The following is a 17910-nucleotide window of genomic DNA, read 5'->3' as shown; positions in this document are numbered from 1 at the left end:
GGCGCCTCAGCGAGCCCGTCCAATGGGGGCGGGAGGCGGCGAAGCGGCAGCCAACGGGGCCGCGGCGGAGGGCGGGCCTCGGGGGGGCGCGCCGCCCAATGGCGGGGGGCGCCGCCCCGCCGTTTAAACGCCGGCGACCGTTTGGCAGCCGTTAACGGCCGCGGCGCGAGGAGGCGAGAGCAGCAGGTACCGAGGGGCGCGCGCGGGGGCGGGCGGCCCCCGGGCCCTAGCTGCCTCCACCCAGCGCATCCCAGTCGCTCCCAGTAGCTCCCGGGCAGCCCCAGCGCCGCGGCTGCCCCCCAAGAGGGGACGAGCCCCCCCGGCGCAGCGCGGGGAAAGCGGAGGCTGCACGCGCGGCACGGACGAGGACGGACGGCTCCGTGGCCTCCCCGTCCGTCTGTCCCAGCGCAGGAGCGATGCTCCCGCCAGCCAGAGCGGAGCTTGCAGAGCACCCCCCGAGGCGGGGGGTCCTTCTCCATCACCCCCCGGCCCGGGCTGCGCCTGCTCCCCGCTCAAACCGCATCTCGTTTCGGTTAACGCTGCCGTCGGCACCGCGGGCGCCGGGAAAGGGAGGCGCCGGGGCACAAGTCAGTCCCGCTGCCCTCCCTCCGCTTTGTAGCTTCCTCCCCCGCCCCGGGACGCCTGTCCCACCCGTGCTTTGCACCCGGTGGTTTATTCGGAGGCGCCGGGAGAGCGGGACTTGCGCGGGGAGAGCCGGACCCGCGCCGTCCCACGGCAGCGCCGGGCGGGCGGGGGGGGGGGGCAGATGCCCGCGGGAGAAACGGGCATTTTTGGTACCTTTATTTAAGGCCGGCGCCTGCCACGAGGGGGGGACGGGCCGCTTTTCGGGGAGGTTCGTGCGCTCTCCCCGCAGCGTTTGCGCCTCGACGCGATCCCCTCGCCCCCGCCGGCTTAATGACCGGCTCTGACTGAGGGGTTAGGAAGAGCCGTTAAATAGCTAGTCCCGGCCTGTCTACGAGGTTTTCATGCCCGTCCGAAGGCGGCGAGTGCCTCTCCGGGGAGCGGGGCTGGAGAGCCCGCGTCTCCTGGGGCCGCCCCTGCCCCGCAGCATCCCGCCTGGAAGGGAAACTGCCTGCCTTTAATTTGGGGGTTATATTTAACCGCCCTGGGCACAGCCGGCGGCTGGCTCACAGGGAGGCTTTTGAGCTTTGCCCGCTGGAGAAGAGGGAAGAGGAGGAGGCTGGAGCGGGCTCACACCGGCGGTGCGGCGAGCCGGCCCTGTCTGGCGCCGGTGGGACCCCGGCGAGGACGAGCCACGCAGCTGGTGGCTCCTCGGGCCCTGCTGCGGTGGGGTCCCACGCGGGGACACTGCTGCGCCCGAGCATGGCACCCACCGGGGACGCGCAGGGCACTGGGCTCGGCAGGGTTACCCCTATCCGATGGCAGCCAGAGCAACCCCAACGGGCTCAGTTTTTCCTCCTCTGCCTTGTTTTTTTTGTCCTACAGCCCCCTGGTTCTTGGGGTCTTGAGAGGGCAGCGGCTGCTTTATTCCCGTTAAGGTACTTCTCAGCCCCGGAGCTCGCCACGGAACAGAGACTCGAGATCAGAAAAGAGAMCCATCATTATTAGCCTTTTATCCCATAAAAACCCATGTTTTAACCCTGCACCATGGACAAGCCGGGCGGACCGGTGGCAGGACACCGGCAGGGAGGCAGGCCCGCGGGGCGCAGCCCGCGGCCGTCCCACCGGTGAGCCTGGGCGCCCGTCAGCGTCGCCCTGCCTGCATGGGAATCCAGCCGTGTCTCCCCGTGGTTTTGCACCAGTGGGCCAAGCTCAGACCTAATGCGAAAAGTCCTGAATATGGTTTTGTAAAGGAGCATAAATTGCACTGCTGAGAGCTGGGAAACGGTGTCGGCTGAAGGGAGGAGGAATAAGTTTACATGATGCTGCCTGGCACCTCCCCAATATAGCCAGATCCGTCCAGGCTATTCCCMCCCCCGTGCTTGGTCCACCTCTCARCGAAAGACCCCGGGGAGAGTCCCCGGTCCCTGAACTCTTCCCGGGCAGCGTCTCCTGCCTGGGCTGAAGCAGCAGCAGCGGCTGCCCCGGAGGGGGGGGGACGGGGGGGGACGGGGGGAGGAAGCCGAGCTCCTGCCGGGCGAGCAGCTCCATGCGCCTCGTGCTCGCGGCCGGGAAGGGCCTTGCCAAGGGGGGCACCCATCTGGACCGGGTAGCACCAGCCCTGTCTTCATCAGTTTTTAGGGTTAGATGCTGCGTATTTTGCCAMGTGTGTGCTCGGGGTGGTGGGGAGCGCACGGACGGGACGGGAGCAAGGAAGGGGAGCAAGGGAGGGTTTAGGAGGGGACTGCTGTGATGGGATCCCCCCCCTCCCGGTTATACAGGAGCGACCTGGGTTATTCCCGCTGTGGAGCCGGGTGCCCATGCGCAGGTTTTAAGCAGCGCTCGGTCCTGCCGGGGTTRACGTGGCGGCTGCCGGGGCCTGCCGCAGCCGCGGCCCCGAGGGGGTTAAAGGGAAGGGCAAGGTCTGATCAGGACTGCTCCCTCATCAGTCTCAGATGAGTGGCCACATATAAAACCTGACGGAGAATATCCAGCCGTTCGCCCGTAATTGCTTATTTCCACGCTAGCGCTCACATTCCTTGGTAGCGATGATCGCGGTTTTCCCATGTAAATTCGGGGCTGAAAAGGTCTTTGTGCTTGAGGGCGAAGCCAGAGACTGGAGCACCCAGAAGCTCCTGGTCCCGCCTGCGTTTTGGGCCATCGTCCCTGAGACATCCAGCCCTAAGAGGCCCTGGGAGGCCCTGGGGCTGTCCCGGGACAGGGGGCACCCGGGGCTGGGACATGCCATCTGTCACCGAGAGGACGGGCACCAGGGCCCGTGAGGCTGCTGTCACATCCGTCTACTGCAGCCCAACGGGTCAGGAGCAGCCCCGTGGCTGGGAGCTGCTGCAAGCGTGGAGAGGCTTGGTTTTACCTTGGGGATCCCTAGAGAAATGGCCTGTTTGTCCTGTCCCGTGTGTCTTCCGGCAAAGAGGAGGCCGTTAATTAGCTTGTGCCCTTAAAACTCTTCTTTTTTGTCCCTGAACATGTAACTTGGGAAAAATCAGCCAGTCTAGGAAATGGGAAACTCGACCCCTCTGGCTGCAGAAGGGAGAAGGGGATGAACGGCTCAGGGGCCGGGCTGGAGAATAAATTGCATTTTCCCTTTTTAGGGGAAACCAAGGTGCGAGCCCGTAAAGGGCAGTCAGGAGCAAATCCCGTGGGCACCGCGTGCCTCCTCTGTGCCAGCTGGGACACGGGCTCCCGGGGCCGAGCGTAGCAGCTCTGCTGAGCTCTCGCGTGTCCCCTTTGCATGGGCGAAGCRGGGGGGAGACGGGCCGCACCGGGGCCGTGTTCGGCAGGCAGGAGCCCAGCTGCTGCTGGTTTGCCTAGCGTTGATTTGCATGGGGAGACACCCCAAGGTGGCTGGCCGGAGGAAATTAGTGTGGATGCGGGAGCCGGGGAGGGGAGCCGGCGCTGGGGGCCCATACGGGATGGCGACGGGCAGAGCAGGCAGCTCTTCTCCTCTCCGGAGGCATCAACAAGGCAAAAAACCCACCTTGCTTTGAACTGTGTGGGAGACAGCGGGTTGGGGTGGTTTGGGTGTGTGTGTGTGTGTGTGTGTGTGTGTGTGTGTGTGTGTGTGTGTCTCATTTGGAGCAAATCCACGACAGTCACTAGAGTGGCTCTGTCGATCCCTCTGTATCGCTGTAGAGAAATGATGGGTCCCCAGAACTGGCCACATCCCCCAGCTGCGCCCCCCAGAAACGCTGGTTCGCGTGCGGGGGATGCGGAGCTCTTCATGTCTTTTCTCCGCTTAACCTTTAAGTCCATCTCGAACAGCAGATTTTTATCCTGAAATGCCATTTGGAAACGAACCGACGATGCCCGTTTTGGGTGGCTCCCGCAGTCCTTTCTTGGTGCTGTATAACATGCGAGGCCAGCTTATGGCCATGGGAAACCTCTCTGTCTCTTGGAGCTTTTGTCCTAAACTGAAATTTTCAGACCGATGAAGCAGGGGTTTCCCTTGGGATTTTCCTTCAAAGCAGCTGTTTCAATGAAGCTCTTATTTTCAGCAGAACTCTTGCCATGCTAATAATGTCAGAGGACCCTACCTGTACCCAATGTCACTGTCATTTCTTCTGCCTTTCCCTGACTTCATCACATGCTCTCTCGCCCCATTTTCTTCTTTCATGGGACCCCTTTCCTGCTCTTTGCACGGAGCCAGGCTCTTTCAGATGACACCGTGGCCACCTGCCGCGCGCGTGGTGCCTGTCCCCGTGGTTAAGTGTGGCCTTGGAGCTGCCCCACAAGCAGGGTGCTGGAGGGAAAAGCACGTGGAGGTTTCCCACAGCACTTTCCACAAGGCTGCGGTGGGATCAAAAGGAGATGGGCCACAGTTTAGGAGCAGCCCATGATCTCTCCAGAAGGTGCTTTTGCAGACAAGCCTTTTGCAGCCTGCAGTTTCTTCTCCTTAACCCACCTGTCTTGTCTCTTTAGGAAGAAGACTATCTACAAAACGGTTTGCCTGTCCTTCTTGCTGGTGATCATGGTGACGGTGCTGCAAAGGGGAATGGCCCCCAGCCAGTTCATGCAGGGCCAGGAGCAGAAAGACCCKCTCTCCCCAGAGCCCCCGAAAACTCAGAAGAGAGACACCGCCTTCCTCACCAGCACTTTCTGGAAGACCAAGAAGGAGAAAGCTCCTGTGGAGAAAGAGGGCGTGACAGAGAAGCACGCAAAATCCTGGGACGTCACCACTACCAACTGCTCGGCCAACCAGAACTTCAGCAAGGTGGACTGGTTCAAAGGGCTGGAGCCAAACTTCCAGCAGTTCCTGCTCTATCGGCACTGCCGCTACTTCCCCATGCTAATCAACCACCCCGAAAAATGCAGCGGGGATGTCTACCTGCTGATAGTAGTCAAGTCTATCATCACACAACATGACCGCCGCGAGGCCATTCGGAGGACCTGGGGCCAGGAGAAGGAGGTGGAAGGGAAGAGGATCAGGACGCTCTTCTTGCTGGGCACAGCCTCCAAGGAGGAGGAGAGAGTCAACTACCAGAAACTGCTGGATTACGAGAACCACATCTATGGGGACATCTTGCAGTGGGATTTCCTGGACAGCTTCTTCAACCTCACCCTCAAAGAGGTCCATTTCCTCAAGTGGCTGAACATCTACTGTGACAATGTCCGCTACATCTTCAAAGGTGATGATGATGTGTTTGTGAGTCCCAGCAACATCCTGGAGTTCCTGGAGGACAAGAAAGAGGGAGAGGACCTCTTTGTGGGGGATGTTCTCTACAAGGCCAAGCCGATCCGGAAGAAGGAGAACAAGTACTACATCCCCAGTGCSCTCTACAACAAAAGCAACTACCCACCCTATGCAGGGGGTGGGGGCTTCATCATGGATGGGCCCCTAGCCAAGAGGCTGCACAAGACCTCGGAGACCCTGGAGCTGTACCCYATCGACGATGTCTTCTTAGGGATGTGCTTGGAGGTCCTCAAGGTATCGCCCATTGGGCACGAGGGCTTCAAAACTTTCGGCATTGTGAAGAACAAGAACAGCAAGATGAACAAGGAGCCGTGTTTTTTCCGGAGTATGCTGGTGGTTCATAAACTGCTGCCTCCAGAGTTGCTCCAAATGTGGAACTTGGTCCACAGTAACTTGACGTGCTCGAGAAAACTCAACATCCTTTAGCTCAGCCTCTCTGGAGAGCTGGGACTGAAGGGGGCCGGCATGGCTGAGCCCTGCTCCGGGAAGGGGTGAGCCTCGGCTCGTGGCACAGGCTCTTCAGGGGCAGCTGCCTCCAGGGCAAGGTGGGCAGAGAGAGAGAGAGAGAGAGAGAGAGAGAGAGAGCGAGCGAGAGAGAGACTGCATTCATGGACAGGGGTTGTGAGAGTGTTTGTTCCTGTACTGTAATGTGGTTTGCTTATCTCCAGCTGGGTTGGGGGTTGCTGAAAAAGAAGAAGAAGAAGGGAAAAAAAACAACTAGCACAAAATGAAGAGAGAGAGAGAGAGAGAGAGAGAGAGAGAGCGCGTGGGAGGAGAGGTTCGGTCTGTGCCTCAGGTGCCACCTCCACCGGAGTGCGGAGAAGGACATGGCGGGAGGCGGGAGGGACGCAGCATGGGTATTTTTCGGACATGCGCAGGGTCTGGCTGCCTGGGGAAGCCGCTGCTCAGAGGGCTGAGTGGTTTACAAGCACATCAGCCCCTACAGCTCAAAAGTCATGGAATTTTATTTGTTGCCCCAATTTCTCCTCCATGCAAGGTTTTAATGATGTGGCACCAGCTTCGCCCCCCCCCCCCCCGAAGGCAGTGCCGGTGGGGGAAAGGGCTCTCCTCCGCGGCTGCACCTCCCCAGCCTCGCGCTCCCCTTAGGGCTCCAGGCGCAGCGTTCGGCTCCAGCGCAGAGATCCCTGCACAACGGCGGCGCCCAGCCGTGCGGGAGCCGGCACGCAGAGGAATGTACCCGACCGGAATGCCTCAGGGATTTGTTCCTTTCCTCGCAGGGAAGGGACGAGATGGACTGGCCTTGCCCGTGACCGAGGCAGCGAGCAGAGATGCCCGGGCAGCCCCAGGCACTGCTCTGCTGGGGCGGCCCCGGGAGCGCTGGTGCCTCTCCGGCTTGCGGAGCAGGGCCCAGGTATTTCGCACCCCGTCTGCTCCTTTCCGGGTGGTTGCAATGTTTGTTTCTTCTGGATGTGGCCAAGGACCAAGCCAGGGAACGGGACTGGGAGATGCTGCCCCTTTTCCCCTCCCGAAAGCCCCACGCGAGATGTCCCGGTGAGCCCCCGGCCAGCTGCTGCCACGGGAAAACCCCCATCCCTGGCAGGCCTGCGGCAGCGCCCACGCACGGGGGGGCTTCTCCAGCCCCACGGCCCCACGGCGGGCCAGGGACTGCAGGCAAAGCCACGCGCGTGTGCAAAGCCACGCGCCTGCGCGGGCACCGGTGTGTCGGCTCCCGGGGCCAGGCTTGCACCCCGAGACCTCCCTCCCCGCGCGTGGGGGACACGTGCGGCCCTGAACATGCAGAGAAACACATGCACACGCACGTGTGCTCTTGCGCGCGCGCTCTCTCTCGCTCTCTCTGGTGCCAGACATTGAAGGAAAAAATTTCTACTACCTCAAAGGTCCCCCTGTGCAGTGCCTTTTTCTTTTCTTTTCTTTTTTTTTTTTTTGCTCTTGTTAATGTGTTTTGGAAACGTGCCTGTTTCAGTTACTCCGAGTCTGTATGTTCCCCAGGTTAGAAAACAAACAAGAAAGGGCATAAAGCAGCCAAAAAAGCCAGCCTCATGCCAGGCCACACCACCTCTCCTCGGCTAATGCCCCCTCGTCTGCTCAGACGAGCTGCAAAGTCGAAGAGGAGGAAGAGAAAGAGCCCGTCGCTGCTCTCGGCTCGGCCGGGCGCCGCCGGTACCCGGGCAGGCGGCATTACTGTGAACTTTTATTTCGGATGCGCCCAGAGGCCACAGCAGAGCTGTTGCCCTGGGGCAAACGGCAGCGCAGGGGCATGACACACAAYGCACGTTGCCATCCCCTCTCCTTTTCTCGCCAAAGGGAGCGAGTTCAGAAATATTGTCCAAAACGACACCTCTGTAATTTATGTCAGGTGCAGTAAATTAGGCCGCGCACTTCTCCTGCACGCAGGGCACGGCTCTCGCTCTCCGTGGCGCTGCGCACGGAGAGTCAGGGCTGCGCACATAAACCTTTCGATGTTGCTTTTCACCTGGCGGGACCYGTGCAGTGAAACCCTGTAGATTTGGTGAATATTCTAGTTTCTAAATAAAGGTTTAAAAAAAAAAAAAGGAGAAGAAAACCCAAGGTCTCACCTCGTGTCGTTGCTGTCGGGTTTCTGCTGGCCAAGGCAGCCCGGCTGGCTAGCAATGGAATTCGCCCCAGCTCGGACAGCGCTGTGGGCTGGGGTGCAGGGAACAGGAAAGAGGGGGCTTGCAAATGGGATGTGTCTGGGCAGAAAGGGGAACTGAGGCACTGGGGGGGGATTTTGGGGGGGGGTTGGCCCCCACCAGCTGTCTCTAACATAGGCTGTGCCCGTGACGCTGCCCCTGTCACCACTCCACGCCACATTCCCCACGGCAGGACCATGCCCACCCACAGCCTTTTCTTCCCAACCGGAGTACCGTCAGAGTGACACACACCCTGGCCATGCGCATCAGGGACCCCAGAGCAGAGCAAGGCCACGTCTGCACGGTGCAGCAGGGACAGACCATGTCGGCTCTGGGTTTTGATGGGGTGAAGAGGAGCACAGCCATGCGGGAGCCCTCAAGCCTTGCCTCGCAGCCTGGCATCGTTAAACCCCTCTTCACCCGGAGGAGAGGAGCAGCTTTCCGGGCTGCAGCCCCCGTGGAGCGCACGGGGCTGGGGAGAGCCCCTAAATGGCGGGCTGTCCCCCGGGAGCAAACCCTGCAGGTGCCCTCAGCGTGGCGGAGGGCTGGGGAAGCAGAGCCCGGAGCAGGCGGCACAGATGAGCCGGCAGCTCCCGCTGTGGCCAGGCCTGTTGGAGCCGCCCGCCCAGGGGCTCCATGAGCCTGCGCCAGGGTCACGCCACAGCCCCCATCCAGCTTGTCTGAGCACTCCCAAACTCGCCACAGCAGTGGCAGGCACAGCAGTGCCAGCCGGGAGGGCGTTTGAAGCCACGTGTGGGCTCAGGTAGTCAGTCCTGGGGACGGCATGGGGTGCAACACCAGCAGCCGGCACAGCAGGCACCGAGGCAGAGACCCTTTTCTCTCCGTCTCAGGTTGCCGTGCCCGAAACCCACCCTCTCCGGAGCCCGGCACCTTCAGGAGCAGCTTGGCTCCCTGCCGCGACACGCAACCCCCAAACCCGGGGGCAAATACGTTCGCTCTGCCCGTCTCGGGGCTTTTAAGCGCGGAAGCGTGCTCGGCGCTGCCTTGCGGGGAGCAGGGAAGGGCTGGCGGGGCCCGGCCCGCTCCGCTCGTCTCCCGCGTTTCCCGAGGCGCCGGAGCATCGCGCGGAGCCTCCCGCGCCTCGGCGACCCGGGCGGCTGCCGCCACCTAGCGCCGCGCCGCGCCGCGCTCCGACCATTTGCCGCCGGGGCCGCGGCGCAGGCTCTAAAATGGCTGATGCCCAAATGGGGCTTGCGAGAAGGGAGCTTTTTATCGAAGCGACGGCTGGGAAAAGAGCGTTTTCCAGCGTGCGAACCCCTCTTCAGCTCGCAAACGGTAGCAGCGCAGCCAAGCCACCAGCAAGCATTCCCGCTCCGCTTTCACACGCAGGTTTTTCTCCCCCCACCCCTTGCAGGACACCCTCAGTGCCCACTGTCCTTTCTTTTCACACCTTCCCCCTACTCAACGTGAGCAAGAGCAAGTAACACACACAGTTTTCCTAACAAGGACAGGAAGGTGCAGTTTCAAACACAGGAGCAGGAGGCAGGGACAGCCCCTCTTGCAACACCAGTGCTGCAAAGAACCCTTTTCCCCCCTTAGAGGCTCTATTTTGGGATTCGGGAAGATAGGGAGAACCTGGCTGCACCAGCCTTTTGCAGGCTGCAGCAGGAGCCCTACGTAGCCCCGTACTTACCAGTGGCTATTGGCAAGAGGCACTACACGCTCTCAGTGTTGCTACAACAGGCAGCCAGGTTGGAGGGGGTCACACCGTAATAACAATCAGAGCTGAGGCTTAGGGTCAAGCGATCTGGTGTGGCAGGCGTCAAGTCACCTGAGGGCAAGAGCCTGTAACTCTCAGGCAGCAGCACAGGCCTCCAGTGGGCCTTAGGGCTTTCAAGAGCACAGAAATCCTGCTAATATTGCAGCTTGCAGGTACCTGTGCAAAGGGAAACTGCAATGTAGCATCCAACGCTGCCTGGATTTAACCAAAAGAACAGTTGCTGCACACATTTTTCTGCACCCAGGTACTGCACTCACTCAAGAAAAGTGGTATTGCCTTGTAACAGCTGCCAAATCCCAGGGGAACAGGCCAGATGTCCCTGCAAAACTTCTCAAGCCCTCAAGTTTATCTCCCTTTCCCAAGCCAGATAAAGGAATGCCAGACACCACCATTACCCCATCACCATGTTTCAGTCAACTTGACATGCTGTGTCACATATATTCAAGAGAAGACAAGACTACTGCTAGCTTTGAGCTTAATGAAAAGAGCTAAAGCCCTCAGAGAAGGTGTGAGGGATCTGGATGAGTTTGGTACTAGACTAGAACTTACTCTTTTAAGAAAAAAATGTTGCAAAGTTACATCCTTCTTCAGTGGCAAGAAGATAGCTGCACTTCTAGTCTCATGCTTCCAACAGCATTGCACAGGTTGCTGCCAAAAGGCTTATCCCCATCCCTAGTATTTCCATGTAAATGCAAGCACTCTAAGCCTAGCGCGGGTAGGCTGCCTTGAACATGCTCTGGCCTGCTGTTGGTGAAGTTAAAGACCTTGGAGAGAGAAGATAAAGACTTAAGACAGACCAACGCTCCCAGCCCTACTTTGTTTAGCGTCGCAGAAGTAACACAAACCAGTTTAGGTCCTTTAATCTGTCCAAGACAGGGTGCTGAAGCACAAATGATAAAACATTCTGCATTTTTACAGCAAAAAATGCTACAGAAGTTTATAGGAAAAAAAATATTTTTGTACATGGGTAAAACATTATAAATTCAAGACAACTCACAGACAAGGAGTAAATTCCCACACATCTATCACTCATTTCTTTTAAAAAGTTCGTTTGAATAGGCAAGCAGTCAAAATGGCTTGCTGTCTCTTCCTTGAAATGAAAATTGTTTCTTCCAAGTGGCTCACAGTACTGCTTCGCATCTTGGAATGTCCTCCGAAGGCTCCGCCATGATAAAAGGAGAATAAAAACCCCCGGAGTCCTTTCAGATAGTCTCACAGAGCAGAAGGGGAAGGAAAGGGAGAAGAGTTTATTCAAACTTTATCTTCTTCCCTTGCGGCTTGTGATCTCCACCTCCTCCTCTGCCTCCTCGGAAGCCACCTCCTCTACCTAGAAAGAGAATTAGGTCAAGAAGCAGAGTTGCATATTATCCCTAAATAGACACCATCGCCCTTCCAAACCCACTCTGGCACAGGACAAAAAATAAATTCATGTCAAGGGCTCTGGCAACGCACCAACACGCTCTCAAGCATGACTCAAGCCTGGTCATATCCATTGGAACAGAGGGCTCTTGTATTTTCTTACCTCCAAATCCTCTGCCACCACCTCTGCCACCAAATCCACCTCTTCCTCCTCTGCCTCCTCTGCCACCACGACCACCAAATCCGCCGCCAAATCCACCGCCAAATCCGCCGCCACGTTGAAATTCACCCTTTGGCTTGGCGAAATCAAGTGTCACTTTGTTTCCATCTATCTCTCCATCCTCCATGGCTTCCTTAGCTGCTTTGGCATCTTCTGGGGAACTGAAGTCCACAAATCCAAACCTAGGCAGTGGGATAAGAGAGACAGTCAGCCTCCAAAGGATCCACAAACTCTATGCAAGGTCACCTACAGGTACTTGATGGTAATCTCTTAGGTAACACCCCTGCAATTCTGCGTTCCTCACATCAGCGATCAGGAACATGTTACTTGTTGAACAGCAGTGGCTAATCACAATCGATGGAGCCACATTGCGAGTTTGCCAATACTGAACAGTTACTATTCTTCTCGTGCGAATCCATAGGCTGCCATGGATTTGTTGGCAGGAAGGAGCTCATTGAGAAGTGAACGTGCACTATCCACTACTAACTGAATCTAAGCTTTAAGCTTGTACTCTATTTCCATGCAATTTACCAGTTTCAGAGAATCACCTGTGTAAACATTACAGATAACTCATTTTAACAAACTGGTGTGGTCCAGGGTCTCTTTTTGAAATAACTAAAAGAATCCCAGATGAGGTTTCACATACCCTTTGGATGATCCAGTGTCTCTATCCGTGACTATTCTAGCACTTACAGAGCCTTCAAATGACTCTCTTAGCGTCTCCTCTGTTGTGTCCTCAGAAAGGCCTCTGACAAACAACGTTTTGCTTTGTTCTGTGGAAAGAGAATCCATTTAGAGAACTGCAAGTCTGAGCAAAGCACCTATTGATCGCTTATCGACATCAGTTTGCATAACTGATTCCCAGAACAGCTTATGGTGTTGTTAAGGGGTTTGGTTTGTTTTTTTTTTAAAGGCAGCCCAAAACAGCTGAGCATCCAAAGTCGTCTTCAAAATTTTTGGGGACTGCAATTAGAACCTTATGTCAAAAATATCTCCACAGACCAACTTGGTACTGTCAAAATAATTCCCCCTTTTTTTTAAATAGATGCTTGTATCTTATGAATACAGATACTAAGAGGACAAAAAACTCTGCTGGATCAGCACTTGACTATCTAGAGGACTTTGGAAATAGTTTCATCAGCATTTCAGATAATCAATCATCATATCCAGCACTAACATTTATAAAGCAAGTCTTTATAAAGCAAGTCAAACACTTACGATTAAAACCTCCTCTTGCATTCATGTTCCCTTTCTGCCATGCTGGTGAACTGAATTCCAGTCTGATTGCTCTGCCTTCAATTTCTGTATTGTTACAGGAATTTAAAGCCTCTTTGGCATCCTCAGCTGTGGGAAATTCTATAAACGCATACCTATTTGGAGAAGAAGATTTCAGTTAGACTGGGAGCACAGGAAATCACTGAAAGTCATTCACAATGCCAACTGAAAGAGTTGGTACAGATGCAGAACGTACCCTTTAGGCCTGCCCTGGTTGTTCTGTGGCATCCTGATGGCAGTAGCTTTTTTAAACAGTTCTTGAAGAGTCTCTTCTGAGGCAGAGTATGAGAGGTTGTTTACAATTAGGGTCTTTGCCTCCCTCTCTCCTCCTATGAAGGAAACAGTATTAGAAGTGCAAGTCTGGAGAGGGACAGTTCTCTTTCACTACAGAAGACCCTCCCTAGGGTGAAAATAATTGTTGCCCCTCCCTTGCGGGCACAGAAGGCTAAAGACAGTACTGGTTTAGTCACCTGGACTAGTTATCTTCCTCCAGTTGAAACACGCAGCACAGACATGAAATGCCTGGGAACCAGAGTACAAATCAGGTAAAAGGTGCCTCACTGCTAACTTACAGTTTTCCTGCAAGGCTTCAAGTAGTTCTATCCCTCTCAAACTTCTAAAACTGAGTGGAATTAAATCCTAAGCGTCACCTGCAGGCACATTACCAATATGGAAAAGTACCTTTCTGACTTTCTTGTTGGCTCTTCTCACCAGTGTAGTCAATGACCATGGCACGACCATCAATCTCTGTGCCTTGCTTCTCCTCCAAAGCTTTATCTGCCTCAGCTTCTGTTTTAAATTCAACATAGGCCATCCTAGATCACAGGAGAAAAAACATAAGYAAATGCCTCCTTTTAGGAAGGACTAAGTTTATGAACAGGGGAGTATGAAAGAGTGCTCTGATTTGGCATTTTCAGCACACCTAATCCAGCAGGTTTCCCAAGACAGCTAAAAGACAACGCAAACTTATCAAAATGCTCTAAGTGTTTAAGAAACAGCAAGCAGCCAGCAGTACTCTCAGCTACGTACCCTTTGCTGGCCCCCTCCTTGCTAAATACTAGTCGGACTTCTATTGCGTTTTCAAACACATTTTTCATCTCATCTTCAGTTAAACGGTAGGGCAGATTCTTCACAAAAAGTGTTCTAGCATCTCTCTCTACAAAGGAAAATAAGTACAAAGTTACTTTCACATTACCATTTAGCTAAAATCCTCTCATATACTGCCAGCTTATTAAGAAAACCAGAGTGAATTCATCCAGCAGAAAAAAAACACAGGATGTTTGCATTTCAGAAGCGGAAAAGGCAATTATGACAAGCTGCCATTACACTTCTCTTTCTCTCAAGAGCATCAAGTCAGAATGTGGGTCCTAAAGCCAAGGACAGAGCCACATTTCTTCCTCACACCCCTAGTATGCATATTTCTTAAAATTATGTTTGCAGACACTCCAGTCAGAGCTTGCATATCTGTATGTTAACACACAGAGAAACTACTGAGAAGCTGCTTATGATAAAGAGTCCAAACCAGTGAGATCTGCTTTAGAAGGGTAACATAGTGGCCATCAGTAATACTGTTGGCGTGCTCTAAGCTAAGTGTTATCACCTACTGATTATTATAGTTTCTTTCTTCAATGCCCACAGGTATTCAGATTAATGTGTTGTACCTTTCTTATTCTCTTTAAGGCTTTCCTTGCTCTTTGCTTTTTCCAGTTTGATTTCCAAACCCATGAGCTTCTTTCCGTTCAGTTGAAGAGCTTTATCCAGATCTTCGGCAGATGAAAAGTCGACATAGCCAAATCGCCTGAAAGAAGAAGAACAACTTTATTATCTAGTCTGATCTGCTCTCGTATCAGAAAACACATACAAAGAAACCCAGAACCAGAAGGGGCTGGTCAAATTAAAGCGTTAATAAAATAAGTGTTAACTGCCCCAGAAAACCAAAGCAATAGTACAGAACACAACAGCTCTGTACTTAGGCAGCAGCTTTCTTTTTTGGGATGCACTGTCTGAAGCAGCTGCTGGCCAGGCAAACATTATACTCTATCAGTACTGCACACATCCTGCACTTCTCCCAGCTTCCATACAGTATCAAGCAAGCATCCCAGCATTTCAAAGAACTTACTTGGAAGAACCAATTCTAACTTCTGTAACTTGGAGATTCTTCTTGCCAAAAAACTCCTTGATAGCAGTCCTCAGTTCTTCATATTCCTTGGTTGGTGTCAAGTTTCTCATGAAGAGGGAGAAAGCTGAAGCAGGCCCTTCAATAAATAAATAAATACAGCTGAGTTTTTCTTTAAGACAGCTAGATGAATTGGAAACTGACTGTGGACAGCTTTAGCACATCAGTTTCTGCTTAAAATGACATCATGCTTCAGTATTAAGTCCCTTAGAATCATCATTTGTGCTGGCAAAAACACACTGAACATCCTATCCTTTCGCTTATTGTGTCTCTTCTCACCCAATAGCCCAATATTAAATGAAGATCCCCAAATCTCTCTAAAAATTTGCAAATGCCGTGAGCATCATTTTGATGACCCCACAGCAGCCTACCTTCTGTTTTCTTTTTCTTGGCCTCTGGTGCACTTTTATTGGCCATTTCTTTCTTCCTCTTTCCAGGGGCTTCCTTGACAGGTTCTGTGATGGAGAAGGAATAAAAGAACACTGAATTCAAAGTACAAAAAACCCCCAAAACACAGCTTCTCCTATGGTGGATCAGCACATGAGTATCTTTATGCAGATCATACACAAGACCTTCTTGTGCCATCATGGCAACTGCTCATTACTTTCCACTCCAAAAGACCACAACTAGACAAAAATTTTGTTCAGAGATCCTTCCCATTATTATGGACAGCTACATTCACCAAACCATTTAAACTTACTTTCATCCTCACTTTCCTCCTCGTCCTCCTCATCTTCATCATCATCCTCTTCATCTTCATCATCTTCATCGTCATCATCTTCATCCTCATCTTCAGACTCTGCCTTGGCTTTAGCTGGTGTAGCCTTTACTGGAGTAGGTTTCTTTACTTGAACAGGCGTTGTGTCCATGGCCTCATCTTCGGACTCTGAAATGAATTCAGCACAAAACCTGAAGTGTGTTCAAGATTAAACCACTTTTTAAAATCAAAAAACTTCATGTGAAATAAGAGTTCTGCATGTCTGCATAAATTTACATGATCTCAAGAAAGCATTTTTATACCTTTAGAGTGCTTACAACAAGCTGCCCCTCCCTCAAGTTTTACTGCATTAAAGACAGTGCCTGTTCACTAAGAATGAAGAGAAAGTTTTATTAGTAATAGGAAAATCAATACCCATTCAGCCATATCGGACTAGTAAACACGGACAGATACATACTCATCACTGCAATTACCCTATTAAGTTACCTCCTTAGAGTTCCCTGTAAGTGTTTATCAATTTCATGTCTTCTAAAAATCGCATTTTCTAACAGTTAGACCAAGCTTTTCTCAAACCTTGTGGACCACATACCATCATCTTCCTCATCATCATCTTCATCCTCCTCTTCCTCAGATTCTTGCTTTGCTGGCATAGCTGCAGGTTTTTTGGCTGGTACAGCTGCAGGCTTTTTGGCTGCAGGCTTCACAGGCACTGCTGTCTCCTCTTCCTCATCTGCAACAAAGCACAACAAGTGTTCACCCAGAGCACTCAACCTTCAAACTCAATCAAGTAGTTTGTTCTGCTGGATTCTGGCAAAGTTCAGAGAACAATCAGGAAACTACAACGTGCTTCGCACCCTGCACAATGCAGGCGCAGTCCAAGAAATTCTCCTGCAAACCTCACCCACTCTTCACCTTTCACTAACAAAACAGTCTTTCGAGCATTAAAACACGCCAAACTGTCAGCTTTAAAGGTACTCAAATCCAGCCACTGGGCTGAACCAGCTTTAGTCAACTTATGAGATGGGCACATACTCCAAAAGTAGCTTACCAGAGTCATCTTCCTCATCCTCGTCATCCTCATCGTCTTCCTCATCCTCATCATCATCTTCATCTTCTTCCTCACTCTCTTCCTTCTTGATATTCTTTCCATTTTTCGCTCCTTTGGCTAGGACAGCAGCCTTTTTAGGTGATGGAGCAACAGCCTTCTTAGCTGGAGTAGCCACAGCCTTCTTGGCTGGTGTAACTGCCTTTTTTGCAGGGGTAGCAGCCTTCTTCGCAGGGGTAGCAGCCTTCTTGGCTGGTGTAACTGCTGCTTTTTGCTGTTTCTTCTGAGGAACCATCTGAAAGAGACATTAAGTGAGTGCAGGACTCTTACGCAGCTCCTTTAAAGGAATTTCAGACCTGACAAACACAACACTGCAGTAACATTATGCCTTGACAGTTGATGAGAACTATGCAGCCACATTCATGGGAAGGTGGCACTTTAGGAGACGCAGCAAACAAATGGCTACCTCTGCACACCCAATAAATCAAATACTTGCTTTCTCTAGACTCCTGCACTTTTTCTGTGCATCTCTGCATCTACGCCTTGGCATTACTACTTCAACGTTGCAGCCTTACAAATACACAGCAACTGCAATCTAGCAAGTATCCTTCTAACAGGCTTATTTAGTTGCTGTTAAATTACCATTAGCTTGGTAAAGCTCAAAAACAGCTTTGTTGCGCCTTTGACAACTTCTGGAACAGCCAAGCATCTTTGAGTTCTCTGCTACCAAAACAACACCTACGATTTCCCTGGTGGCATCCTGCAGCCTCAAATTTTTAGTCTTGTATATTATTTGTGGGTGGTTAAGTGACTTGTTAGAAAAATGAGCACATTTCTTTAGGTGTGGCATAAAATGAGAAACAAGAGTAGAGCTGCTGAGGTCCTTCTAAGCCTGATTATTTATCACCCACTTGCTCATCAGTACTAGAAACTGCTGTAAGACCCAAGCAGTCCTTTCAAACTCTGGAAGTACACAGACTTACCAGTTAAACTATTTTTCCCTTATTGCTTTCCTCTTACAAAATCCTGTTTATTCTTCAGCTACAATCAATAGATATATACTGGCTGCTGATTAATTATGGTTCTGTTCCTCATAATAATGTACCCCCCCAACCCTGCAACACTTTGGGACCCACGGACCCATTCGGTTGCATTCTAGATTCATCACCTCTTCTCCGCTGCTTTCCTCTAGTTCAGAGGACTCCTCTTCCTCGCTTTCCTCGACCTTCCTGGGGGGAGGAGCCATTTTTTTCTGTTTGATCTGATTCTTGGGAGTCTGAAAGAAACGGGGAGCCGTTCAGAGGCGTTTGTTCCCTCGGCAGAGGCTTACAAGCACATATCCCGTCCGAGGTACTCCATCTGCGGGCGGGCAGCTGCCCCGACCACGTGGCTCCCGGCCGCGCCGCGCGGGGCCGTGGGTGCTGCCGCCGCGGGCGCCCCGCGCTCCCAC

At 52.9% G+C, this 17910-nt stretch overlaps 2 protein-coding genes and 3 non-coding genes across 7 annotated transcripts in view; 1 reads left to right on the top strand and 4 right to left on the bottom strand.

The window, feature by feature from the left end:
* Window positions 1–5870, top strand: part of ARMC9 (armadillo repeat containing 9) — a 113360-nt gene extending 107490 nt beyond the window's left edge. For all 3 annotated transcript variants that reach the window (XM_026070968.1, XM_026070970.1, XM_026070971.1), the window contains one exon: window positions 4522–5870. In XM_026070968.1, coding sequence (XP_025926753.1) covers window positions 4522–5719 — 1198 coding nt within the window. In that variant the 3' untranslated portion in view covers window positions 5720–5870. The remainder of the gene's footprint in view (window positions 1–4521) is intronic.
* A 4641-nt stretch (window positions 5871–10511) lies between these two features.
* On the bottom strand, window positions 10512–17756 carry NCL (nucleolin). Its single transcript, XM_026070979.1, has 14 exons — window positions 17629–17756; window positions 16464–16755; window positions 16005–16145; window positions 15398–15583; window positions 15069–15152; window positions 14641–14776; window positions 14183–14319; window positions 13551–13677; window positions 13203–13336; window positions 12718–12850; window positions 12465–12616; window positions 11893–12019; window positions 11190–11428; window positions 10512–10994 (listed from the first exon to the last, which is right to left on the bottom strand). Exons 1-14 carry the CDS (start codon window positions 17704–17706, stop codon window positions 10915–10917), a joined length of 2046 nt encoding a protein of 681 aa, XP_025926764.1. The 5' UTR covers window positions 17707–17756; the 3' UTR covers window positions 10512–10914.
* LOC112968602 lies at window positions 11572–11710 on the bottom strand. Its single transcript, XR_003254388.1, has one exon. It is a non-coding gene; the product is annotated as a small nucleolar RNA SNORA75 (small nucleolar RNA).
* LOC112968608 lies at window positions 12339–12415 on the bottom strand. Its single transcript, XR_003254394.1, has one exon. It is a non-coding gene; the product is annotated as a small nucleolar RNA SNORD20 (small nucleolar RNA).
* On the bottom strand, window positions 14856–14924 carry LOC112968607. Its single transcript, XR_003254393.1, has one exon. It is a non-coding gene; the product is annotated as a small nucleolar RNA SNORD82 (small nucleolar RNA).
* Window positions 17757–17910: the final 154 nt, after the last annotated feature.

Source organism: Apteryx rowi, unplaced genomic scaffold (assembly GCF_003343035.1).
Source record: "Apteryx rowi isolate R43461 unplaced genomic scaffold, aptRow1 scaffold_32, whole genome shotgun sequence".
NCBI classification, from domain to species: domain Eukaryota; kingdom Metazoa; phylum Chordata; class Aves; order Apterygiformes; family Apterygidae; genus Apteryx; species Apteryx rowi.
This window is presented reverse-complemented; position numbering and strand designations above follow the sequence as displayed.